The following is a 26,887-nucleotide window of genomic DNA, read 5'->3' on the forward strand; positions in this document are numbered from 1 at the left end:
TCAAAGTTTGAAGTCAGATTTCCCTGAGAACTTCAGGTCCAGGGCTTTTGCCTCCAGGCCACAACTACCTCCCATCACAGAAGAGAAATTGCAAACCCCCTCTTCCTACCCAGATACATCTAGACACAGCAAAAAATACTGCTCTAAGATTCTTCAGGTGCCAGAAGCTGTTAACAAATGGAGTGAAACCAACTGCCGAATGTCTGCTTTTTAGTCTTGTAAAAACTCCCAAATTCCTATACCAAAGGAGGAAGTAATCAAGGAGTAGAGGGGCTGTTAGAAGCCTGAGGAAGACCTACAGACTCCTTATGAAAATAAAGTGGACTTTGGTAGACTACTACAGAATGATAATTGTTGGGGAACCCAGGAGGAATGAAAAGATGGGAGCTGGTTTGCTTTAACTATAATCGCAAATGTTTGCAGGCTTAAGAAAATTAATTCAGTAAGTAGCATTTCTCATTTCTTCAAGTGAAAGGGAATGTTTGTCATTCATTTTTTTATGACCTTATAGTTCACTCAGTTAAGGGTGCAATTCAGTAGTGTTTAGAATATTCAAAGAGTTCTGCAGCCACCACCACAATAGATTTTAGAATATTTTCATCAACCAGAAAGAAAACTACCCTTTAGGTATAACCACTTCCTACTGCCCAGACTCCCCATCTCCCTGAGTACTAGGCAACTACTAATCTACTTCTTGTCTCTTATATATTTGCCTATTCTGGACATTTCATATAATTGGATTCATATACCATATGGTCTTTTGTGACTGGCTGTTTTCACTTAACATAATATTCTCAAGGTTCATCTGTGTTGTAGCATGTATTAGTACTTCATTTCAGTTTCTGGCTGAATAATATTCTATTATATGCATATAACACATGTTTATCCATTCATCACTTGACAGATATTGGGTTGTTTCCACTTTGCATCTATTATGAATAATGCTCTATGAGCATCCATATGCAAATTTTTGCAATGACATGTGTTTTCATTTCTTTTGGGTATGTATACTTACTGGATCATATGGCAACTCTATGTTTAACCTTTTGAGAAATGGCTGGGCTGTTTTCCATAGCAGCTACACCGCCTCACATTCCCACCAGCCGAGTGAGGGTTCCGCTTTCTCCACATCCTCACCAACCCTTGTTAATGTCAGTCTTTTTTATTTTAGCCATCCTGATGGGTATGAAGTAATATCTTGGGGTTTTCATTTGCATTTCCCTAGTGGCTAATGACATTGAGCATCTTTAATGTGCTTATTGTTTCCCATTCATTTTTGCTTTGCTCCATCCCCTGATTTGATTCTCACCCTATTTCTAAATTGTCTCAGACCAGAGTAGGCCAACTTTGTTATTACTCAAGTGATTAGAGGGAACCAGGAGGATAAGGGACTACCTTTTATTCTTATCGCTGAGTGCTGGAGGGGCTGAAGGCTTAGGTGTAGATCATTTTAGCTAGGAATGCTGACCTTATAAAAGTGATAGGGCCCACCAGCCCTCCCCCCTGCCAAAAAAAATACCAGCTTATTCACATACCCTACAATTCACCCATTTAAAGCATACAGTTCAGTGTTCTTTAGAATGTTGAGTGGCGCAACTGTCACCACAATCAAGTTTAGAGCATTTTCCTCACCTCAGAAAGGAGCCCTGTCCCATTAGCAGTCACTCCCCATTTCCTCCAACTTCTCTCTTTCCCTAGCCCTGGGCTAAAGTTACTTTTTCTGGCTGGTTCATATAAATGGAATCATGCCAAATGTCTTTTGTGTATGCCTTCTTTCATGTAGCATAATATTCTCTAGGTTCATTCATGTTGTAACATGTATCAGTACTTTATTCTTTTTTATGGATGAATAATATTCTATTCTCTGACTTTATCACATTTTGTTTATGTATTCATCAACTGATGAACATTTGACTTGTTTCTGCCTTTTGACTATTATGAATACTCCTGTGAACATGCATAGACAAATTTTTGTGTGGTCATGTTTTCAATCTCTCTTGGAGATAAATACACATACACACATCCCTAGGAATGGAATTGCTGGGTCATAAGGTAACTTAACATTTAACATTTTGGAGGAACTGCCAAACATTTTCCCAAAGTGGCTGCACCCTTTTAGGCCTACCCTAAAGTTTGTAAACTTAGGAGATAAACTTAGAAGAGAAAAAAAATGTTACCTTTCTTCCCAGTTTTGCCTCCTGGGCTGAACTTTATATACAGATGTGTGTGTTTGTGCTGGGATTTTCTATCTTCATGTAGCTCAGGAACAGTGTAGCTAGAGTTGGCAAAGTATTCTGTACCTAGCTAGGCAGGTGCGTTCTTTGCCTTGTTAGGTGGTTTGAGACAAAATCCTATAAAATGTCAGTTTTCCCGATAGGGGAGAATGACTAGAATAATGTATAGTGATGAGAATGAATTATTTATTTAATTACAACTTAAGATTTCCTTTTAATTCAATGTATTGCTTGTTGAAATCTTGACCCTTTTATTTACACTGTTGATTTATTTAAAGATGTAGCCTTATATTCTGTAATAGGGAAATAGTTTTATTGTTTTCAAGAGATATAGGAGAAGTAGAATAATTTGGGCCTGTCATTGTCGCTGAAAAAATACAGTTTTTGCTCTCTTATGTTAAGAATATACATATAAGTTATGTGTGTGTGTGTGTGTGTATAATGAGTGTGTGTATAAATGCTAAGTAATTAAATTCTATGGGAATTATCTTGGAGAAGGAGCCAAGGCCCTGGGTTTTAGTTGTTACTTTATCTTTTTTGGGGGGGGGAGGACAGAAATGGGGAGAAAGAGAGAGAGAGAATCTTAAGCAGGCTCCACTCTGCACATGGAGCTTGACATAGGAATCAATCTAACAACTCTGAGATCATGACCTGAGCTGAAATCAAGAGTTGGATGCTTAACCAATGGAGCCACCTGGTATCCTAGTTCTGACTTTAAGTTAGCTCAATGATCTCATGCTAGTCAATTTCTTTGAGCCTTAATTTTCTGATCTATAAAATGAGGGGACTGTGCAAAATGATCTCTAATGTTTCTTCTACCTCAAATTTTGTGTCAGATAAATAGAATTGAGTTGAAAACTCAATTTACAGTTATATTTGTACCTAGACTGTTATTGAATCACAAAGTTTTGAGCTAATAACTGTCTTGCTTTAATAAGGGTCTTGTCTCCCCTCTTCTTTCCTGTGATGAGACTTTCATTCTCTTGAAATGGACCTTCATTTACTTTTCATTGAATTTAGATATCTTTTAAAAAGCAAAGGCCCTAGAGATTTGGGGATTTTTCCACTTGATGAAATTAAGTGATAAAAATGTGAATAGACCATCAAGTGCCCTCCTCATCACTGGGTGTTAATACTATATGTTGGCAAATTGAACTTCAATAAAAGCAAATGAAAAAAATTTGAATAGACCAAAAGAAGAAAACTAATATATTTTGTACAAATACGTACATTAAGGGTCTGGTTTACATCCACATTCTTCAGATTTTCACAAGGGAGGAAGAATTTTGCAAATCTTGAGTTAATTCCAGACTAGATTTTTAAAAAAAGATTTATTTATTTTAGAGAGAGCATGGATTAATGTGTATGTATGCAAGTTGGGGGAGGGGCAGAGGGAGAGCATCTTCAGACTCCCTGCTGAGCATGGAACCAGACACAAGGGGCTTGATCCAGTGACCTATGAGATCATGACCTGAGTAGAAACCAAGAGTCAAACACTTAACACTTTTTTTTTTAGATTTTATTTATTTATTCATGAGAGACACAGGCAGAGGGAGAAGCAGGCTCCATGCAAGGGAGCCTGACACGGAACTGGGTCCTGGGACTCCAGGATCACGCCCTGGGCCAAAGGCAGGTGCTAAACCACTGAGCCACCCAGGGATCCCACACGCTTAACAGTGAACTGACTGAACCACCCAGGTGCCCCTAGACTAGATTATTAAGAGTTGTTTTATAAACACTCAGAAAAAGAAATGATGAGCACAGGAGCCAGTTGGTATTGGTTTACCAGGTTTAAACAAGTCATGTCAGACTGGCCAAATTGCTTGAGGGAACAGGGTTACTGGACCAGTAGATCTGGGAAATATGGTAGATGTGGTATATCTAGATTTTGACAAGGAATTGGCAAGTCTTCTTTGGTCCACTCTTGGATAAGATGGTGAGGTGATAATAGTGATAATATGTCTGAGGAGGGGGGATCCCTGGGTGGCTCAGTGGTTTAGCGCCTGCCTTTGGCCCAGGGTGTGATCCTGGAGCCCCAGGATCGAGTCCCACATTGGGCTCCCTGCATGGAGCCTGCTTCTCCCTCTGCCTGGATCTCTGCCTCTCTCTCCCTTTCTCTGTGTCTCTCATGAATGAATAAATAAAATATTAAAAAAATATGTCTGAGGGGATTTGTCTGTAACTGGTTGAATGATCAAACCCAGAGGAAAATGATGAATGAACCAGGAGCAGTGTGGAGGGGAGTTTCTAATGGATGTGTGTGTCCTGGCTTTGTCCTTGGGCCTGTCCTATTCATTCTGCCTCCCCACTCTCTTCATATTATATTTATTTATTTTTGTTTTGTTTAAAAATTTTTTAAAGATTTTATTTATTCATGAGAGACACAAAGAGAGAGGCAGAGACATAGGCAGAGAGAGAAGCAGGCTTCCTGCTGGGAGCCCAATGTTGGACTCGATTCTGGAACCCCAGGATCATGCCCCGAGTTGAAGGCAGATGCTCAACCACTGAGCCACGCAGGCATCCCTTTATTTATTTTTGTATTGCATTTAGATTTATAGCGAATTGGAAAATACAGAAAAATACAAAGTAAAAAAATTGAAATCTCCTGTACAACTACCTCCAGAGATAACTAGTTTGTGTCTGTATGTCTATATATGTGTTGGGTGTTATTTCCCTCCAAATTCTTATGTGTCATATAGTATGTATGTATCTCTTTCAAGACTAGAATCACTGATTGATTGATTGATTTTTAAGATTTTATTTATTTATTCATGAGAGACACAGAGAGGCAGAGACATAGGCAGAGGGATAAGCAGGCTCCATGCAGGGAGCCCAATGTGGGACTCAATCCCGGAACCCTGGGATCACACCCTGAGCCAAAGGTAGACGCTCAACTGCCAAGCTACCCAGGCATCCCAGAATCATTGATTTAAACAGTTTTATATCCTTTCTTTTAACTTACCATATGTCATGAATATCTTATTGAAATGGTTTTTAATAGTTAAATAATATTTCATCATGTGTGTGCCATAATTCATGTGACCATTGCCTTTTTGGTGGACATTAGGTTGTTTCCAATTTTTTATCTTATAAATAACACTGATGGATATCCTCGTATGAGACTTTATGTGAATCTAGTATTGCTTCTTCAGAATGAATTCCTTGGTGTGGGATTATTGATTGGTCCAAAGGGTATGAACATGTTTAAGACTTGATACATTTTGCCAAATTGGTCTCCACCTCCACCAACAGTATAAAGGGTATGTAGTTTGAGATCTTGCTAACATGGAGTGTTATTTTTTTTAAATCTCCGCAAATTTGATAGCTAAAAAATGTTACTTAACTCATTTTAATTTTTATTTCTTTTTTAATGATAGAACTGAACATGTGTATGTATGTGTGCATGTATATGTTCACTGGTCCCTGTTCATCAGTTCTTATTGGTGTGTATAAGCTTAAATGTAATTAGAATATTAAATCTTTGTCATGTATATTACAAAGATTCTTCCCAGTTTGTGGTTTTCTTTTTTTAAAAGATTTTATTTATTTATTTATTTATTTATTTGAGAGAACACAAGCAGGAGGGAGGGGTAGACGGAGAAGCAGACGCCCCACTGAGTAGGGACCCCAATGCGGGACTCGATTCCAGGACCCTGGGATTATGACCCAAACCAGATGCTTAACTGACTGAGTCACCCAGGTGCCCTGTAGTTTGCTTTTTTACTTTATTTTGATGTACAGATATTTTATGTTTTTATGTAGTCAAGTCTATTGGTGTTTTCTTTTGTACCTTTAGCATCTGTCCTGAGAGCAAATAAACGTTCACTTTTGTTTTATTCTAGCTGTTTAATGTTTTTGTTTTCACACTTAAAACCTTAACCTGCCTGGAATTTATTTATGATATCAGGTAGGATAGTACCCTATTTGTGTTCCAAATGTTTAATGAATTACCTCAGTACCATTTATTAAGTATAAATAATCCATCATTTCCCTACTGTTTTGTCATGCCACCTTTATTACACACACACACATACACACAATTTGGATTTTGGGTATCTTATTCTGTTCTTTAATATTTTACTCTGGGATTATCAGTTATTGAAAAATGACCACAGTAACAGGAAGAGTCTTTCCCTGGGTCCCATTTTCTGGGTTCCTCCCATAGAAATTTGACTCAAAAGATTCAGTTGATACCCCAGTAGGGATTGTCAGTGGATTTGTGATCCTGTCGGAGAGACTACTGTGAAGAACATTTGACTCTAGCCTCTCGATTGACCTGGTAAAATGTAGAAATCAGTTATATTAACTCAAGTTAGTAAGCTTATTCCTAAAATGTTGTGTCAATCACTGTGTTGCAGCATCTCTGTTAAGTGGGAAAGATTGTTATGAATGAGATTGCCCACTACTTTGAGAGCAGGGAAAGATATACTTTTGTCTTCATTCTTATGTTTTCTGGATAAGGTGCTTTGTGTTGGGGGTGGTTCTTACATACAATTTGGTTTATGGGTTAAAGGAGCTAAAGGCTTTGTTAATCTTGCATTTGAATATGCTATATGAGGTTCCTTTGAAATAGACAAAAGGCTCCATTTGAGGCTTTTATCCTGATCTGCTGGGTCATCTGGGATAGGTGAGAAGGACCAATGGCAAGGTCCTGTGAATAACTTTCTTTGCTTGATGTGAAATCAAAGCATTTCTCAATTCTACTCATTTCAGACCAAGCAGCTGAATGTAATGAAACCTTCATGTAGTATAGTACTTTCGCTCAGTAGCTCTTCTTGCATCCTCACTAATAAGCTCTTTGGGGGACAGAAATATCCGTCAAAAGGGCTAAACTGGAATCTTTTATGGCATGCTGATCTGGCATGTCTTGTTTTCTGTTTTATTTCCAGCATCAAGATGCTATCCCGAACCCTGGCTATCTGTGTGTGTGTGTGTGTGTGTGTGTGTGTGTGTGTGTATGGCTGAGGAAGCACATTGTGGCAGTGCAGGGACCAGAACAATGACACTGAGGTTTCTGTTCTGGGTTAGTCATTGTACCGAGCCCATTGTTCTAAAAGTAGAGCTGAAATTATTTTTCTTCAAGCAGTATTTGCTCATTCTGAGCCCTGTTTGCCACTCTTCTGTCCTCTCACATAGCCTTAAGAATTTTTTTTTGAAATTTCTACCCATTGATTTGGTATTACTTTTTGACCCAGAGAACTTAGGATCAGTTGCAGACACGAAGATTTCCCTCTTCTGGATCGTATTTAAAAATTAAATTAGACTAGTCCTAGGTTTGATTCCTTATGGGCCTCATTGATTTGGTCATAAAATCATAATTATGTCAAAATTAGAAGGGACCTGAGGACCTGTGGTTTTAGAGGTCTTAGATTCTTTAAATAGTAGACCCCATAATTAAAAACTAACCCAAGTAATAGGCTTCATATTATTTTTTGAGACTCGTTCGTTTGTGATTCCTAGAAACATGCTTTTTGGCTATTTGTATACTTAACTCCACACCAACAGATATCTTCTCGATGGACTTACTTTACTTTCGGCTTCATTCTTTTCTTTTCTCTTCTTTTCTTTCTTTTCTTTTCTTTTCTTTTCTTTTCTTTTCTTTTCTTTTCTTTTCTTTTCTTTTCTTTTCTTTCTTTTCTTTCTTTTCTTTTTTCTTTCAGATCAGCTCCATCCATTTCTTTTGTAACTGTGAGCTATATTGTTGGGACAGATGCTTGTAATTCAGACACATCCTGAGGGTTTGCACTCCAAACACAACTATAGAAACCTAAAATACCATTCATACTCCTCAAAGTCTGTGACTCTCTCATGAGGTTGTCACTTCATTTCCACCACAGTTCTGTAATTTTTCACAGTGGGTGATTTCCTTGAGCTCAGGGCAGCTCAGCTAATGGCAAACAAGAACTGTAGGAGTTTGAGATTTGAACACTGGTACTTCTGTAAGAACAAATGAGCCTTTGGACAGCTATTGACTTATCTGGAATTTATAGCTAATCAATACACGTGCAGTTATTCAGCCCTGTCTTCTCTGCTCAGTATTTATACTGGGACTCAAGGTCAGGAAGTTACACTTTTTTACTTTGTGTTCTTTCCATTGTTGCTACCTGTCACAATCTGTGTGTCTCAAGTCTCTCACCAGTTGTCTCCCCAGCTTTGTTGTCACTTCCAAATTTGATAGGCATGGTTTTTATTTTATTTTGTAGCATTTCCTTTTTTAGATCTTCATTCAAATCATTGGTAGTCCATACCACTTGCAGAATAAGTACCCTTTGTTGCTACCATTTATTTCCCGTCTCTACCACATATTCCTAGTCATCATCAAATAGACCCAAATAAATTTCTTTTTTTAAAAGACTTTATTTATTTATTCATGAGACACGCAGAGAGAGGGAGAGGCAGAGACACAGGCAGAGGGAGAAGCAGGCTCCATGCAGGGAGCCCGACGTGGGACTCGATCCCTGGTCTCCAGGATCACAACCCTGGCTGCAGGTGGCGCTAAACCGCTGAGCAACCCGGGCTGCCCCCCAAATAAATTTCCTGTGGGTTAAGAAACTGAGCCCCTTTCAGCTTTTCCAAATTAATGACAAATGTCATTTTTTTATTCCGAAAAGGTTTTTTTTAGAGTGGGGGGTAGGTAGAGGGAGAAGGACAGAGAGACTCTAAGGCAGGCCCCATGATCAGTTTGGATCCCAACACCGGGCTTGGTCTCATGACCCTGAGATCATGACCTGAGCCAAAATCAAGAGTCAGATGATTAACTGACTGAGCCACCCAGGCACCCCCTGAGAAGAAGACATTTTGTCATTAGGAAGGTAGATGGATTTGGGAGCAAGGACTTATTTTTTTTTAAGATTTTATTTATTTATTTATTCATGAGAGACACACACACACACAGAGAGGCAGAGACACAGGCAGGGGGAGAAGCAGGCTCCCTGCAAGGAGCCCAATGTGAGGGCTGAGGCAGACACTCAACTGCTGAGCCACTCAGGCATCCCGAGAGCAAAGTCTGACTAGAAGGGAGGCTTGGCTTTGTGTCCAGTTCATATTAGTGAACATTGTAGTTTCAGTCCTCTTTGATGCTTTATTAGGCTATTAAGTAGATCTTGAAACCTTTGATATGTCAGTGTTTTACATAAATGGTTTGTGGTTTTGTTGGTCAGTTTTTAGCATTTTGGGGTGGGTGGAAGGAGAAAGTTTTGTATTTTTTCTTAATTAGTTCCCGAGGAGCCAGAACTTGAGAATTAGTGTCCAGGTTTGTCCTGTCAGATCTCTATCATGAATTAACACATTCAATAAAAGTTTGTTGACTCAACAAGGGTGCTCGTTGCCAAACTTTGAGAAGGAAAAAAAAACCACATCAAGGAGCTTATAATTTTGTAAAGGAAATGACATCACCACAAATTCTGGGCACTAGATTTTATTTTTATTATTATTATTTTTTTAATAATAAATGTATTTTTTATTGGTGTTCAATTTGCCAACATACAGAATAACACCCAATGCTCATCCTGTCAAGGGGGCACTAGATTTTAAAAGGGAGAAGTAGTACAGGGTCTGGAAACCGTGTTAGATAAAGAAAACTTACAGAAATAACAATATCTAGCCTGGAGAAGGAGTAGCTTATTTTGAGGACATGGTGACCATTCTCTATTGTGGCTAATATTATCCCACTTTTTCCTGGTGTTTCGGGGAAAAAACTCAGAAGTTGCCTTTGATCCCTTCATCCAATCAGATGTCAAATTTTATCTCATCCAGTTCCAACATATTTCTTGATTCTTGTCCCTCTGTATTCTCAGTTGCCCTCCTACAATGTCAGGCCTTTTAACTCATTGTCTCTACCAGTAGAAGAGGTTCTTGGTCTCTGTTATCTTTCTCTCTGTCCTCCATTCTATATTACATTCCCAGAATAATGTTCCCCCAAACCTAGTTCTGATTGTATCACGTCCCTATTTAAACACTTAACGGTGGTTCCCCTAGCTTAGTAAGAAAAGTCTTATCTCAAACTCTAACAATCTAGTCCCCAACCTTCCATCACCCACCTTCTCCTGTTCACACTCTACCTTTTATTCAGGCTTATTCTTGGAACCTGCTCCAAGTTTTCCCAGTTGTTTGACCTTTAAACTGTTCCTTCCTACTATTATGAAGAAGAGATCCATCATGTTTTATATTGTTTTAAACACCACAATTAGGACCAGCTGGCAAAAGAGATGGCCCTTAAACCAAGAATTTTCTCTTGAATAGTGTTGTCTAGTCTAATAATGAAGGAATAGAGAGCTTCCCAACATTGAACATACTTGAGCAGAGGCTCAGGGCTGGCTGGTTTGGCTGATGTAAAAGCAGGGACTACTTATAGTAGGGGCTGTAGGGGCTAGACAAAAAGAGAAAGTGTGGCGCTCTACTGTTAAACTTAAATCTACACATGAGGGTCCTGGGTGGCTCAGTTGGTTAAGTGTCTGCCATCAGCTCAGGTCAGCGTCCCAAGGTCCTGGGATTGAGCCCACTGCCAGGCTCCCTTCTCAGGAAGGAGTCCACTTCTCCCTCTCCCTCTGCCCCTCCTCCCTGCTCATGCACACGCACTCTCTCAAATAAAAAAATAAAATCTTAAAAATTATTAAATAAATCTACATGTGAGGCACCAAGCATACTTTATCCCCCCTCAGTAGCCCACGTGGTACACACACACCCCTGAACAAGTCATTCCTTTACTTAAAATCTTTCAGTAATTTCTTTCCATCACTCTTAGGGTAGTTAAGAGAAAATGAAGAGGCAAAATTACTAGTAAGGCAAAAACAATGAAAATTAGAAAGAAAGCAGTGGATCAAGGAAGCAATTAGGAACAAACATCAGCAACATTTGAGGAAACACTGGTTGTGTGCAGGGGAAAGGGGGTTTTGTTTCCAGTAACAGGGAGACTATCAAGTAGGGGGAGACAGAGTGGTCAAGTCTAGAGGTAGATATTTCCAGAGTGTCTGTAGAGCGTCAGATAGATGGCAGAGCAAGTCCTTTGACCCAGCAACTCCACCCACAGGAGGCTGACCTTTTCTGTGGTTATGCAGAAGGGAATATTTGAGCTTCCTCTTTGTCTTTGACTGTTACCCATTACAGTCTTGCCTTTACTTTTGCAAAACCAAAAGGCTCATTGAAGTGTTTTTTCCCCAAACAAAAGAGCAATCTGTCCTCAAAGGTAAGTTCTGCCTCCACTTCTTCAGAAATGGAAAAACTGCTGGAAGCTTTAGAATAGCAATTTGTCCTCAACCTCCAGTCAGAAAGGTTTCAGAAGGTTGGGGTTCTATTTGGTAGTGCTAATCAAATGTTTTTGTGAGTGTGTATAATTTGACCCTGCAGTTTCACTTTGAGTCTATTCTATAGAAATGCCCATACAAATACATAGTGCAGCATTGGTGGTGATATTAAAAATTGTAAACAATTTAAATGTACATCAGTTGAGATATGACTGAATAAATTATGGTCTATCCATAGTGTGAAATACTATGCAGCTATTAAAAAGAATGAAATAGGTCTCTGTACTGACAAGGATGGGTTTCCATGACCTATTAGAGGATGAAAAAAGTAGATTTATGTGACTTTGTGTGAGTTGTGAGTATATGTATATAAACAATATATGCATGGAAGGATACATGCTAGAAACACTAACAGGTTACTTTTGGGTAGTGGGGGGGAAGTGATACAGGAATGTCTAAAGGAAGTAGTTAAAGATTTTTAAAAATCATGTGCCTCTCATAAAGTATAAATTCATCAGCTTTCTTTGTAGACACATTGGACAGAGGCCTCTAGCACTTTCCTTTCCTGCAGGATTTGCAACTGTATTGGCAATTTTTTTTGAGAGTTTTCCAGCCCTCTGGCCCTATCTTCCTTCTGATATGATACATGCTACAGGATACTTACCTTATCTTTCCCCTTAACTAATAAAACAAAACTCAATTTTGTAAGTCAAGACCAGCAGTTTCAAACCTTATTGGACATCAGAATCCCCTTGATGCTTAGTAAATTGCAGATTCCTGGGCCTGCTCAATAGATTTTTTTAAAGTTTTTATTTATTTATTCATGAGAGACAGGGAGGGAGAGAGAGAGAGAGAGAGAGGGAGAGAGAGGGAGGCAGTGACATAGGGAGAGGGAGAAGCAGGCTCCATGCAGGAAGCCCAATGTGGGACTTGATCCTGGGACTCAAGGATCAAGCCCTGTGTCAAAGGCAGATGCTCAACTGCTGAGCCACCCAGGCATCCCTCAATAGATTCTGAGTCAGTGTGTCTTGGTTGGATCCAAAATCCTGCTCTTTCAGAGGCACCCCAGGTGGTCAGTGATAAACCCTGTTTCAGGGAATGATGTCTGATTGTGCCCCCACCCCTCATTTCTCTCGCCATGATTAGCAAAGGGAACCTCACCATGGATATCTTTGTGGGTCACACATGGTTGGGTTCATCTGAATGGGAGAAAATGAATAAAACATAGGTCAGTAGACTTGAGACTTTAATAAGTGTTGTTTCTATTTTTTTTTAGTGTTGTTTCTTTAACCTATTTGAAGTGGACCCTTTGGGTTGGAGGCTGGTCTGGTGGGCAGTGACTAGGCAGTGAGCAGCCTAGGAGATGCCTTCTAGCGATGGCTTCCTTAGTTATTTATAAGTGGAAGAGGAGGGACCGTGAGGTCTTAGAATTCAGATGCTTTTTAAGTGAAGCTTCTGTCCTTGGAAAATGATGTTTTCTAGTATTCTGATGAGGTGCCATCTATCTTAAAGACTATTCTAAATGTTTTTTGTTAGATTTATTATTTTTCTTTGTTGTAAACAAAGTCTGTTAATCAGGTGCCTACTGTGGGTTTTTAACATCACATAAGGGTGTTTAAAAACCATATACCCCAATTACTCCCAACAGTTAACCTTGGAAATAAAAGTGAATGGTAATACTTCATAACTACCTTCCCAAGCCCTCAGTGAAGCTGGCAGCCATCAGTTAAATAAACCATTATGTTTATTAGTTTGAGAACAGAAGCATCAACTTGGGCACAGTTTTCTAATTTGCTCCTCATTTACCCAACAATAATTTATTCAGAAGCTACTCTGTGCCTAGTGGACATTAGATAATTCTACAAATAAAGCCAGAGACTGATGAGCAGCTGGAACTCTGAGGGGATCATCTGAGTGGGAAAAAATGAATAAAACACAATTTAATAGACTTGAAAGCTTAGTAGCCCATAGAAAACAGAAAGTGGATTCCTTAAAGTAACAGCCTTGTTCTCTTTTTGTAGTCTATTTTAAGTGGTCCCTCTAGCCCAGCATTATCAACCTTGGATTAGGAGCTTTGAGGAAATAGTGGTTTGGTGGTTGTTTTTTAAAGTTTTTTTTTTTTTTTTTTTTAAGAAATGTAGTTACTAAGCAACTGCCATGATCTGCTGCTAAGTTGGAGTTCAGCGGGCAAGTCAATTCCAAAGAAGGGAATATATAAACAAGTTGTGAGAGGGGGGGAAATGGCTTAAGGATAGATTTGGTATATTTTTTTCTGGGTTCAATGGCTATTTCTGCCTTCTTTATCTTCCCCCATTAGAAAGGGCTGCCTGGTCAAAAATCTCTTTGTCTCATCAACTTCTCCTCCTAGCCAGTGAGTGAAGAGGAGGACCAGAAAGCAGCCAACTAGCAGGCCAGGGTGGAGGGCTGAGCCCTGGAGTAGGGCTAGTTCCCTGGGCAGGCAGAGAGGTAGACAGCCCCACTGCTGCACTCATGGGCAGTCCGGGGCCTCTATGACAGATCGGTTGCCACCCTCTACATTTAGATTGCGACGCCTCATTGATATTGATGTGTTGCCTTGTAACCCTCAGAACAGGGACACTGTCCAGCTGCTGTCTTTTCCCTCCAACACTTAATGGGTGAGTCAGTGACTTAACTGCTTCCTGCAGGATTTCAGGAATGGGAGTAGGTAATGAGGACAAATCATAACACTGGTGCATGATGAATGAAAGAACACATGAATTTAACCAGTTGGCTTCATTGGTACCAGAGTGAACAAAAATAAACTTTATTGAGGATATTTGTGTGAGTTAGAACTCCATTCCCTCCCCTTAAGGCTTTTTAGCCTTTCCCTTTATACCTAGCTGAAGGTCAGGTTGCTTTCTGAGGGAGGGAATGGTAGTGTCAGGTGTTGGAACAGGTGTTTTGTTTTCTGCCTGTAGAATCATACAGACTAGATGGGGATGCTTCTTGCCAGCCCACTTGGTACATGAAAATGCTTTTGTGGAATTCTTTTTCCCTGGAAATAGGTTTGTTTTTTTAAAGCAGTTCCACAACCTTCAACCCCTACTATAAATTTTGTCTTCCTTTGAAATCTTTTCATAATGAGGTAGGACTATTTTCTACTATTTCTACAGCATGTGCTTTAGATATATCCCATTTTATGCAGCAATTATAGATCTTAAAAATTGTTGTGTGTTGGGGGGGGACAAATGTAAATATCATGTACCAGGAAATGTACTAGGAAAATGTCACAGCAAAGGACCCCTATTTAAAAAAAAAAAACTTTTATAGTAATTGTAGAGCTAGAATAATTTTCCTCTATCAGGTTTTCTTAAGTTGGGTGTAAACCTGGAGTTGCCTTTCCAGAGTGATAAGGCTGTTTCAAGGCTGTTGTGATGGTGTTAGTGGGCTATAAAGCTGGGCATATGGACTTAGAACCCCATGAACTAGATGATTTTGGAGGAGAAAGGTGACAGCCGACTTACCGGTTTGGGAGAATTTCTGTTTTAATGTTTGTTACTGAAGCCAAAGATCCTGTTTGTTAAAAGGGAAATAACTTGGAAGATGTGATCTTCTCATCTGATTGTGAGGTTTGTTTTTACCTTTGTGTACTGGGTTCCAGTCTCCCCCTCCAAAATAAAAAAAAAAAAAAAGTCATCTAGAAACAAATCATCTTCCTTTCCTAACAGTAGTATAATAGCCTCAGGCCCTTTCCAGCCCCTCCACCGTGTCTCAGGGCCATCTGTTCTCTGCCATCCACTTTTTTGGGAAAGTCTCTTTTCCCATCTGCTCTCCTTGGGCCTTAGTGCCTGCTCTAAAGATTTATGAAGGCTGCACTGGAACCTCTCTCCAATTGTTTTTTCAAGGACCAGTGAAATTTCAAGGCAGATAAAAGCTTTTTTCCATTTGATATATCCAAATGTTACTCCTTTTTCAGGTATGTTTCTTCCTTCTATTAGTCTGGGAGTGGAAAGATGTCTGTCTGTGCTTGGAGGAGGGACTCTGCTTATCAAAGCAAAGATTGACTGCACTGACTCTGGCTGCTTTGAAAAAGCCCAGTGTCCTTCTGGCTCTCTAGCCACTGGCACACAGGCTTGGTGCAGTTCCTTGGGTTCATTCTTTTCCTGTCTTTTCCCTTGTCTCCCTGACAGAGTACAGTCGTTTTGAATCAAAGATACATGACTTGCGAGAACAAATGATGAACAGCAGCATGAGCTCTGGGTCTGGATCCCTCCGAACAAGTGAGAAGAGGTCTTTGTATGTCAGGTAAGTCACAATTCTGAGCACCAGGCCTTGTGCTGCCTGAGGAGAGCTCTGTGCCAACACAGCCCTTCCTGTTTAACTAGTGGGGTAGGGAGTGTGTACTCCCAGTACTAAAGCAGCATTTTGCACTGTATGCTCAGGTTGTGTACTTTATGGTCAGTGTCTCTCTCTTCTGTGAGCTGGCTTCTTCCTCTTTGCTCATGAATGACTCAGTATGAGAAAATTTCAGTTTGCTCTAATTGTGAAAGACTGCTGGGTGATTGTTGCTAGTCAGCATTCAAATAGCACTCAAATGTTCAGAGTACTTTGCTTGCAATCTGTGATTTGAGGGGAAAACTTGGCATACCCCCCTTCCACATATGCAGTAGACATCAGCATTTGTATCTGAGCATATCACTATCACTGTGTTCCGGTACAGGGTCTTGTAAGAGACCAAATAACTGACAGGTTGCTGCTTCTGAGTCTTTTTAAAAAATGGTGTTTTCTTCCTCTCTGCTGTGCTAGTCTGTTGTATCTGAATCCTGGGATATGATGGGATGGGATGGTGTATGGTCCCCAGGAAGGGTGGGTGGAAGGAACGGATATATAGCATTGACTGTATTGCTGCTGAAAGCTATTCTGCAGTACTGTCCAAGGTTGAACTTTTGACACATTATAATACTTTGTCAGGTCAAAAGTACAAACCTCTTGGGGAGTTGGACTGCTAAGTGAACACTATGAACTCCTTGTAGAAGTAAGAATAGTTTTCTTCTTCCTGCCCTAGCTTCTTGGCAAAACTCCAAACAGTATGGTGCAAGTACATGGTATCTCTCCAAGGTTAAAATCCTTAGTGGTGGGATTACTCCCCTGACCCAAAGACAGCTTTGTGTGTGTGTGTGTGTGTGTGTGTGTGTGTGTTTAATGCTTAGGTGTGGGGTTGTATTACACTCTTGGGGTGAATGTTCTCTAGTGGCCTCTGATACCTGCTGGGGGGTTAGGAGGGAAGGCTACATTAATTGCCTGGCAATGGAACTGCTGTTCTGCCTTTGGGGTTTGACTTGAAGATAGCCAGTGGATATAAATGCTCATTGCAGTTTGTCTCACAGTGTTGATTTTCTTTTCTCTCAGTTGGTAGTCCCTGGCCTTAGGGAGGGAGTGGAGCCGAGGGAGCCCAGCTTTGAGTCTGAAGCCCACTAGAACCCTTCATGGTTCTTTTTTGAAAAATGACCCCTTAACTACTTGTTTGTTGAGAGCAGCTTTCTTCACATTTGCTGTGCTTACCTCCTAGTGGGTTAAAATGCCAGTGAGGTGATTTTGGCGGGCTTCACTATCTGACAGAATTTAGGGGTGACAATAATAAACATCTCCAAATGCAACAGCAATTTCTGTAATGTTCAGGGCTACCTGAGCTAGAGGAAGGCTGGACTAGTTTCTGGTGATCTTTTCGGTCTCCTGTTTTCTGTCACAAAGCCCTTGCTCTGGGTCTGTAGCCTAGACACTGGGACACTGATGGGGGAAGCAGAAATGTGCTGTTGCCCCCAGCGAAAGGGTAATACTTCTGTGACTTGGTCAGGATTGTTCCGTTCCCGTGCTGCCAGCCCCCGCAGATGTGGCACTCCAGTGTGCGTGGGAAGTTGCTCTTTAGGCAAGACAGTTTCTTCGGAGAGCTTTATTTTTAGATTTCCTCTCTCCACCTATCCTGTGCTAGAGCTCTCCCTGCCTGGGTAATAGAAGTGGGGCATTAGCTCCTGACCTGGAAGACCTAAAAGACCTGGAACACCCTTCTCTAGCCCTGGGAAAGGGATACATTGTGTCTAACTCTGGTAGGAGGGTAGAAACTCTGCTCTGTTCTAGTGAATCAGTTTCTATGGTTTATATAATCTGCCCTTAACCTCATCTAGATAACATCAGTGTCCTCTGAGGAAAGTAAGTATGCTTTAGAATAATGAACATTTGTGATCACTAGACTTAGTCAAGGGAAGTGTTTTATGGCCAAAGCAGTGAGGTGTGAGGTCTTTTTCTAACCTAACCTTTCTATCAGAGCCTGGCTTGCTCTGTTTCTTTCGTGCCTGTTTGGCATTCTTTCATTCTACACTTTGTTCCTTTTCATTAGCATGTAAACATATTCGAATTTCTTCCATTCTTTTTTTATTTAAAGATTTTTATTTATTTATTCATGAGAGACAGAGAGAGAGAGAGAGAGAGAGAGAGAGAGGCAGAGACACAGGCAGAGGGAGAAGCAGGCTCCATGCAGGGAGCCTGATGTGGGACTCGATCCCGGGTCTCCAGGATCACACCCTGGGCTAAAGGCAGCGCCAAACCTCTGAGCCACCAGGGCTGCCCGAGTTTCTTCCATTCTTAAAAAGAAAAAAAAATCCCTTTGATACCAATAGCACCTTAAACTGTTCTCTCTTTTGCTCACCACATGTGCCAAATTATATGCCAGGAAACACTAGTTCCTCATGATGTTAATAAGTATTGTGTGTGCAAAATCAGTGGTTCAGTAAGTTGGGCAAATGCAGTATTGAACAGAGGAAAATAGAGTGCTGTGATTCATATCCAGGGGAGGGACTGTACTAGGCAGAGGTTCACCAAAAGATAGGAGCATGGGAGCCTTATTTGGAGAAGCCTGTCTTAAATCCAGTTTGGGAAATGTTGGAGTCATCTGTGCTTGCTCCTGCTATGTCTTCAGATCACCTCTCTTTCAGTAGGAAAGGAAGTGTGCATCTGCTTTTCAGCATGGTGGTGGGGTTCCAAGCAACTCCGGAAGGCTCCAGAGGAGCAGAAGCCCAACTCTGTCAGGGATCCACAATGATTTCTTAGTCATCAAATTCAGTGACTGGTTCACCGATTCTTTGCCATTGGTCTGACCTCTTCACTATATTTATTACCACGAATTACCCACTTGCTTCTTTAAAAGCTCTCTTCCTACCTTGCTAACCATTCCTCAATGTCTTTTATTAGCTCTGCCCCCTAAATTATAGTCATTTATTTTCAGATTCAGATCCTCTTGTATAAATGACATCCTTGATCCCTTTGGTGAACTCCAGACCTGCATATCAACTACGTGCTGGACATGTGCATGAACTGCACTCCCAGTGCCTCAAAACAAGCGGCGTTGCTCAAAATTGAAACCCCCTCATAACACACATGCACCTGCTGCTCCTCAATTTCCTTATATCTAAGTTAATTGCATCAACCTATCATGTGGAAAAGGGATTAGATTTGTTCTGTCACCTAAGGCAGATCTCATCTCAACAGAAGGAAGAAAGACCTAATGATTAAGACTGTCTGAAAACAGAATGAACTGCGTCCGGAGGTAGTAAATTTGATATTTTGTTACTGGAGATGTTACAGAAGAGGCTGGGCACCCCCATGCCAGGATGTTACCAGAGAGGCTTGAAGCTAAAGCAACAATCTGGACATAATCTAATCAGAAGTTTTCAGCAGTTCCATGATGTCTTCAGGATAAAGGGAAACAGGTGACATCTATGCATTAGGGCCTTTGTTATTCTCTTTCAGTTGTAGTTAAAATCCTTTAAATAATACTGCAAAGTAGACATTATTCTCATTTTACAGATGAGAAAACAGAGACTTTAGACAGCCTTGAAGTTCCAAAACTGGAATTTCAGCCCAGTTGTTCTGACCATAGAGCATGGTTCTTTCAACATTTCCCAAACTTGCTGATCGGAATCAGCTGGCATGCTAGTAAAAATACAGATCCCCGGGCTCCTCTTTTTATCTATTTAGCTTCATTGGGTTTGGGGAAATGTATGTTTTTATTATTTATTTATTTATTTATTTATTTATTTATTTATTTATTGAAATGTATGTTTTTAACAAGCAGTCAAAACGCTCGGGAATAACCACTTGTTTGTCACAATAGGTATTTATTTCCGTTTCACTTTAGCAACTGAACATTACACTTACATTAGCTGCTACCACGTGGAAGGTAGGAAAGCACAGGGCCTTCCCCACCCTTCACCAGACTAGACTCAGCTCTTAAACAGTATAGGAAGGATGAGCAGAGGCCATCTTTCTGCCCACTCCAGGGCTTTTGCTATGCTAGTGAATTTGCCTTCCATACTGGAAAAGTCCACAGAAATATGCCTCTCTTGAGCCTCTTGCTCAGGGTCAGGGTGATTGGGTGTTTAACTCAGGTAATTCTGATGTGAAGGTAGTACAAAAAAGACACTGGGTAGGTGAGACTTCCAGGGACCTCCAAGTTCTAAACTTAGATGTTTTTTCATTTATTTCTTGAATGAATGAATCAAAGACCTTGTCCTCCAAAGGTTGCCAAGAGGCTCAGTAGTATATTTGCAGAAATAGGTTTTGCAAGTCTCTTCCGGCTAGGCTGGGTATGTTCTTCACAGCCACAGGATACCATCAGGGAAGCCCTGGCCTCCTGGTTGGTCATCTACCATCTCAGTCTTCTTCCCATTCTAGGAAGGAAATCATGTTGGGGCATCTGTAGTCTGCATTCCAGAAAGCATATAAGAAATATTGGTTTGGTCATCAAAGAAGGCTGGAGAATGCTACTTCTTGTCAAGGAGCAGACATTAATCTGTCTTGTGCTTAGAGCCCAGGGTGGTGCCTAGGAGAGCCTGACTTTGCCTTGTTCATTAATGAGTTTCAATATGGGTTAAAATGCCAGTGAGGTGATTTTGGCAGGCTTCACTATCTGACAGAATTTGGGGGTGACAATAATAAACATCTCCAAATGCAACAGCAATTTCTGTAGTGTTCAGGGCTACCTGAGGGTGGGGCAGAGTGTACTGTATCATTGATTCTCTAACTGCCTGTTGCTAGAGTATATTCCCCAAACAGCAGTCCTGGACCTGGGCTCCTAATCCCCTCAGATGGCCCAACAGGTGCTGTGACCCCAAATGTTCACATATTGTGGGGCAATCGGTCCTTGACTGCCCCTCTAATGTCATAATTGACTTTTAAGGCCTGAAACTTTGAAGTAAACTAAGGAGAACAATGCCCTTCCTTGTTCTCCATGTTCCCTTCTGCAAAGAGTACCTGGAAGACGTGACTTGATGTCAGCTGCACTTGTGCCTCTTGTGATGACCCACCTTATGTCGACCTGAGTACTCAAGTTTGGGCTTTTAGGTTGCTTTTCAGAAGCTGCTCACAATTTTAATTCTCGCAGTAAGATCAAGAGCTGATGAGTGACTGTTGCTTTATGGCTCTTGGTGCGTGCTTCATATGGACCAGGAAAGGGATGAGCTGCTGATTTTCAAATAATATGTGCCTTTTATCTGGTACTTTCTATAGCTCAGGCTGCTATAGCAGAGTACCATACACTGGGTGGCTTAAAGAACAGACATTTATTTCTCACAGTTCTAGATATTTGGAAGTCCAAGATCTAGGTGCCAGCAGGTTCAGGTTCTGGTGAGCACCAACCCCCTCCAACTTTCCTGGCTTGTAGATGGCCACCTTCTTGCTCTGTCCTCACCTGGCCTTTCCTGGGTATGTGCAAGGAGAGAGAAAGAGATCTTATTTTTTCCTCTTCTCATAGGGGAACTATTTCCATTATGACCTCGTCCAAACCGAATTACCTCCCAAGAGCTCCATCTCCAAATACTATCACCTTGAGGGTTAGGACCTTGATGTATGAATTTGGTGGAACACAAACATACAGCTCAGAACACTGACCAAAGGAAGAAAGCAATGTCTTAGACCCTGACTGATATGGGAGGGAAGTGCAGTGGGCAAACTCTCTGAGTGATAGCAACTGGAGAGTAACTGGGAGGGTATTTGGTGCCCTGCTTCCCCAACCTGATCTCCTCCAGCATTCGTGAGCATCAGACATGGCCTTAGTCCTCAAAGGGCTTCCCCCTTGGTGATATACTATGAAAGATTTTAAAACTACAAGAGTTAAATAGCCATAAGTAGAAAACATTAAGAAAGGTCATTGCTAAATACATAGTATGAATTTGGAAGAAAGAAATTTGGAATGGGCAGGGTCACAGAGAAGGGTGGAACTTGGGCTGGGCCTCTGGGATGCTGATGAGGGTGAGAGGGGACTGGCAAAGCCCCCCCACCCTACCCCCACCCCGGGCCACACAGATGGCTGGAGCCCTGCTAGGTCAGTGCAGCAGGAGCAGCCACATGTCTTTGAGGCTGAAGTGCTGGAGTGCTCTTGTTTACTTTGTTTTGAGAAACCTGCCTGACCAGTTTCCCGGGTATTTGCCATTTTCTTTGCATTCCTGTTCACCAAGACTTCAAGGTGGCTATACCAGGTGCTTCTGATTTATCTGGATCTTTTAGACCCAAACCTCACAATTTAGGATCTGAACTGCAGAGACTTTGGCCTGGTAATCTGTTTACTTTGAGCTGATTATCTTCCTGCTTTCCAGTCTGGCAGTGAGGTCCCAGCTGAAGGGAAGATTAGGCAAAGTCCCCCAGAGCACGTGTATTATGTGGGCAGGTACACACAGCTCTTAGGGGATACTGTTTGAAAGGTCACCATTTACACAACATATCTTTCAAGACCTTTGGCAGTGTTTTCTCCTTAGGAAGATAGGCAGCTCCATTTAAAGCTTCAGCTCGGGAACTCCAACCTGCAGACCCTGGGAAGCGAGCATCTGCTTTTCATGCTGGTGTGACTTGGCTCCAGAAGGCTGCTTCATTGCCCACTTTCGCTTTTCTCTGGGCCAGTCTCTGCCCTGCTTTTAAGAGAAATTGGTGTTTTTCTTGCCTGGCCATGTCTGAGAAGTTGCAGGAAAACCCAGGATCTGGCTTTTCCCTTGCTTCACAGAGGTGTATGGCCATAACCAAGGAGGAGCATATTCAGGGTTGAAGAATAATCTTTTAATGTAGACCATTTACTGTGATCTTAGGCTTTAGATGGTAATATTTCCACAAGCTTTGTTCTCTCTTGACATAGTGCTTCCCTCTGAACTGACCAGTCCTCAAGTCGGAGGCTTTCATGAAATGCTTTTTATCTAGACCCAGAAATAATAAGAGGTTTCTGAGGCTTCTAGTCTCCCAATACACCATCTTGTCAATAAACTCATATACACAGGGTGGGACCAAGGTACCAGAGTGGTTAAATGTGGTTTTAGGTGTCTGGAGACAAATAAGTATTGCTTTCTTTTATTCTTTCTTCTTTTTCTGCTCATTCTTTTTGAGTCAGAGGGTGAAAAGTTTTGTTTCTATGTCATTTGGGCCTTGCATGTGTAGGATTTCAGTTTTGGGACAGTGGTTCAATCTGATTTAAAAGGGACAGTATGGTATCTACCTTGACTTTCTTTAGTGCTTGCCCTAAGGATTAAAAGGGGTAGTAGATAGGAGAATATATCCATGCTGTGGAGAAAGGTGCTCCTTCATCCTCTTACTAGTTCCAACCTGAGGCATTAGCCAGTCCCTGTCACTTTTAGGTTCCAGGCTGTTCCTAAGAGAGATTGTCACTGCTAGATGGCCACAGTTAAGCATGGTTCTTAAAGATCTCAAGTAGGCAGTTGATATTTTTTCAAAATAAATTTACATTTTTTAAAGATTTATTTATTTATTTTAGAGAGAGAGAGAGAGAGAGAGAGAGAGAGAGAGTGGCGAGAGGGGCAAAGGGAGAGAGAAATTGAAGCGGACTCTGTACTCCGCGCAGAGGCTAACTCGGGGCTCGATCTCACAACCCTGAGCTCATGACCTGAGCCAAAATCAGGAGTTAGATGCTTCACTGATTGTGCCGCCCAGGTGCTCCCAAAATTCATTAAGGTCTAATTTAATACTTTTTTTTTCTGATTACATGAAATATATATCATTTGAAAGGTGGTTTGACTTTACTACTCAGCCTGTTCTTAGTTTTTTTTTTTCTTATTATTTTTTTTAAGTAAGCTCTATGCCTAACGTGGGGCTTGAACTCACAACCCTGAGATCAAGAGTCATGCGTTTTACCGACTGAGGCAGCCAGGCACCCTTGTTCTCTTTCAATTATACCTTCACGTGCAAGTTTAGCATGCTAATGACAAGCTGAGACCATGAAATCGGTCTCACAAGGCCTACTAAGTGAATGCCAGACTCCTTAGCTGGACTGTAGACTGAGTGCCTTGCACTGCCGCCAAATAATGGTGCTGCTGACCCTGCTGCACACCCTGGGTTACTTGCCTCTAAGCCTTTGCTCACGTGGTTCTTTCTAGCCAGAAGGGCGTCTCCCCATCTCCCTGTTGAAATCCTGAACCTTCACTGAGGGCCAGTTCAAAAGTCAACCCCTCCTTATAGCTTCCCCAAACTGGGTGTGACCTATGTTCCCTCTGAATGCTTTTAGGCCTTGGCTTATCTTGCATTTGTGCCTCTCACTACAACATACTCAGCCAGTGTACTCTGCAAGGCCAGGACTTCTTTTGCTTCTGGGTCTCCCATGTGTCAAACACAGTGCCCCACACAAAGTAGACAAAGTGAATGTTTAAATAAAGGAACAAAGGTGTGAGAGTTGTCTACCACACAACTCTAGATGAGGGAGGCCCTATGCACCTCTGGGCCTGCTTTCTGTCATCTCTGAGGAAGTTTTTTAGCTCATAGTCAAATAAAATTTCAGCAGGAAAAGAGAAAAAGTGGATTTAGAGAAAATCCCCATTGTGGATTTGGAGAAGAAATCACCATCACGACTGTGGAAGAGTCGACTGGTGAGGGAACTGGGCATATTTAACCTGGTAGAGAAGACATAGGAAAGACTTATACTCATGAAATGCTAGAGCTGGAAAGAAACTTTGAGACCTCTGAGGCTCTAATGTCCTGCCAAGCTCTTCTTCCATTTGTAGTTCTGATTGAAGGAAAAGTAAATTCTTTTTTAAAAATATTTATTTATTTATTTATTTATTTATTTATTTATTTATTTATTTATTCATTCATTCATTCATTCACGAGAGACACAGGCAGAGGGAGAAGCAGGCTCCCCTCAGGGAGCCCGATGCAGGACATGATCCCGGATCCCGGGATCACGACCTGAGCTGAAGGTGGGCACCCAACCGTTGAGCAACCTGGGTGGGCATCCCGAGAAAAGTAAATTCTTGTTCATTCATTTTACATTCTCAGCTGAAAATGATGTTATTTTAGTTCAGAGCTTCAAATCCTTTTTCTTTTATTTCAAATTCAAATGTGCTGCTATGTCTTTAACAAAATCATAGTTTAAAAACATTGTTTATTCTGTTGTTCACTGTCCCTCATCCACAGATTCATCAAAGAAAATCCAGATAGACTTGGGGATCACTTTTATTGGGAGATAGCCCCTTTTTTGCCTTGTTTGCCATGGAACTTAGAGCCAAACATGTTCTTTACCAGAAGTAAATGACTTAAGTCAGATGCTTTCTTTCTCTTTTTTTCTCTCAAGTGCTCAGAAGAGTGCCTGAGCATATTAGATGTTCAAAAATACTTGTTTAATTAATGACTATCCTTAAGAATAGAATATTATATCATCTTTAAAAATATTAGTTTTGGGCAGCCCTGGTGGTTCAGCAGTTTAGTGCCACCTTCAGCCCTAGGATGTGATCCTGGAGACCCAGGATCAAGTCCCATGTCAGGCTCCCTGCATGGAGCCTGCTTCTCCCTCTGCCTGTGTCTCTGCCTCTCTCTCTCTGTGTCTCTCATGAATAAATAAATTAAAATCTTTAAAATAAAAAATATATATTAGTTTTGATGACTAGTTAATGGTATAGGAAATATTAATGATACAATTTCAAGTGACCACTAAGGTTGCTAAATTGTACCTACACACCGTGTTTCCATCTCAGTGAAATCTGTTTTTTTGTGTATTTATTACAGAATATTATACAGTAACACAACAGTATGAAGAATGGTTCTGAGTTATATTCAATGTGATTTTTCTGTTTAGACTTTGTGTTTCAAATATTCCATAATGAACTTATTGATATAATTTTTTGATGAAATTAATGCATATGAATAGTATAAAATCTCAAACACTATAATAACATGCAAAAAATTAATCCTTTTCCTATTCTTCGCTTTTCTGGCTCTATAGAGGAGAATGCTTCCAAATATTTTGGCTATAGCAAAAAGAGATAGTAAATCTAAATAACCCTGCCTGTGTTAAATAATGGAGCTATGAAATGATAAGGATGTAAAAAACTAATCAGATGAAAAATTCAGTATTTCTGGGAGGAAAGAAGCCATAGAAAAACCTTATAGGAAGGTAGGGGTAGTCATCCAAGGAAACTATTTACATCATAATGTAAAAATAAATATTGCTTATCCTCGAAATGTGATATAACTAAATTGGGAGGACAGGGTCAAAAGGATAGGTGAGTGCTATTGAAAACCAATATATATTCATCTTTCAATGGGATGAGCACTGGGTGTTATACTATATGTTGGCAAATCAAACTCCAATAAAAAATAAATATACATTAAAAAAAGAAAACCAATATATAATGTCTAAAATGTTTTTTTAAAGGTGATGCAACACATAGCAACAAGCAGCAGTTATTTAGAAAGGTGTCAGAAAAGAAAAAGAAACAGCAAAAATATATGAAAGCAGTTTCTTTTTATATTGACTTACATTTTTTGAAGTAAAGTAGTAAAAGGAACATGTGCCTGTGGGTAAAAACAAAGCAGACGGTGCCACTCTAGTGTGCAGTGCTCACTGCTGGCATTCTTGGTGACTTGGATCCACACTTACTGTTTTTACTTAGCTCGCGGTATATGTGTTTTAATATGGTAAGGTTTCATATGGTAAGGTTTCTGAAATTCCTCTTGGAAGTGAATTGGCACATTAGTTTTATTTTAACCTCAGGTGTTTAAAAAATTACCAATAATTGGATTCCTGACATCCAGAAAACACGTCTATATCAACTTTATCATATGTGCTCCAGCTTCTTACTGCTGTTGGCAAAGGTCAGATATGGTTCTGTGGGGTTGTCTCTGAATTTTCACCGGTAAGCTCTCTAGTGTCCTACAGCCTCATCCTAATCTCTTCTCATTTATTTTAACATCTTCCTTCTTCCCTCCCCAAACTAATTTGTGCTTAATCCAAGTTCTTTTCTTTTCTTGACTATATTTGTTTTAATCTGTGAAGCCCAGAATGCCATTTAGTGTTTCTCATGGTCACTTAGAAGGTCTTCACCTTGCACATCTTCGTAGGAACATGCTTTAGGAAACTTCGTTTCGAATGCAGGGTAAATGCATTCCAATTTGATCCTGTCACACAGA

General features: G+C 40.6%; 1 protein-coding gene across 8 annotated transcripts in view; it reads left to right on the forward strand.

The window, feature by feature from the left end:
• Nucleotides 1-26,887, forward strand: part of DLG3 (discs large MAGUK scaffold protein 3) — a 55,446-nt gene that overhangs the window by 13,926 nt on the left and 14,633 nt on the right. For 7 of the 8 annotated variants that reach the window (XM_038587633.1, XM_038587634.1, XM_038587635.1 and 4 more), the window contains one exon: nucleotides 15,628-15,742. In XM_038587633.1, the coding sequence (XP_038443561.1) occupies nucleotides 15,628-15,742 (115 nt within the window). Of the gene's footprint in view, nucleotides 1-15,389; nucleotides 15,414-15,627; nucleotides 15,743-26,887 lie in introns of those variants that run through there. The other variant, XM_038587639.1, reaches the window with a different exon arrangement.

The sequence above is a fragment of the Canis lupus genome, chromosome X (assembly GCF_011100685.1).
Source record: "Canis lupus familiaris isolate Mischka breed German Shepherd chromosome X, alternate assembly UU_Cfam_GSD_1.0, whole genome shotgun sequence".
NCBI lineage: Eukaryota > Metazoa > Chordata > Mammalia > Carnivora > Canidae > Canis > Canis lupus.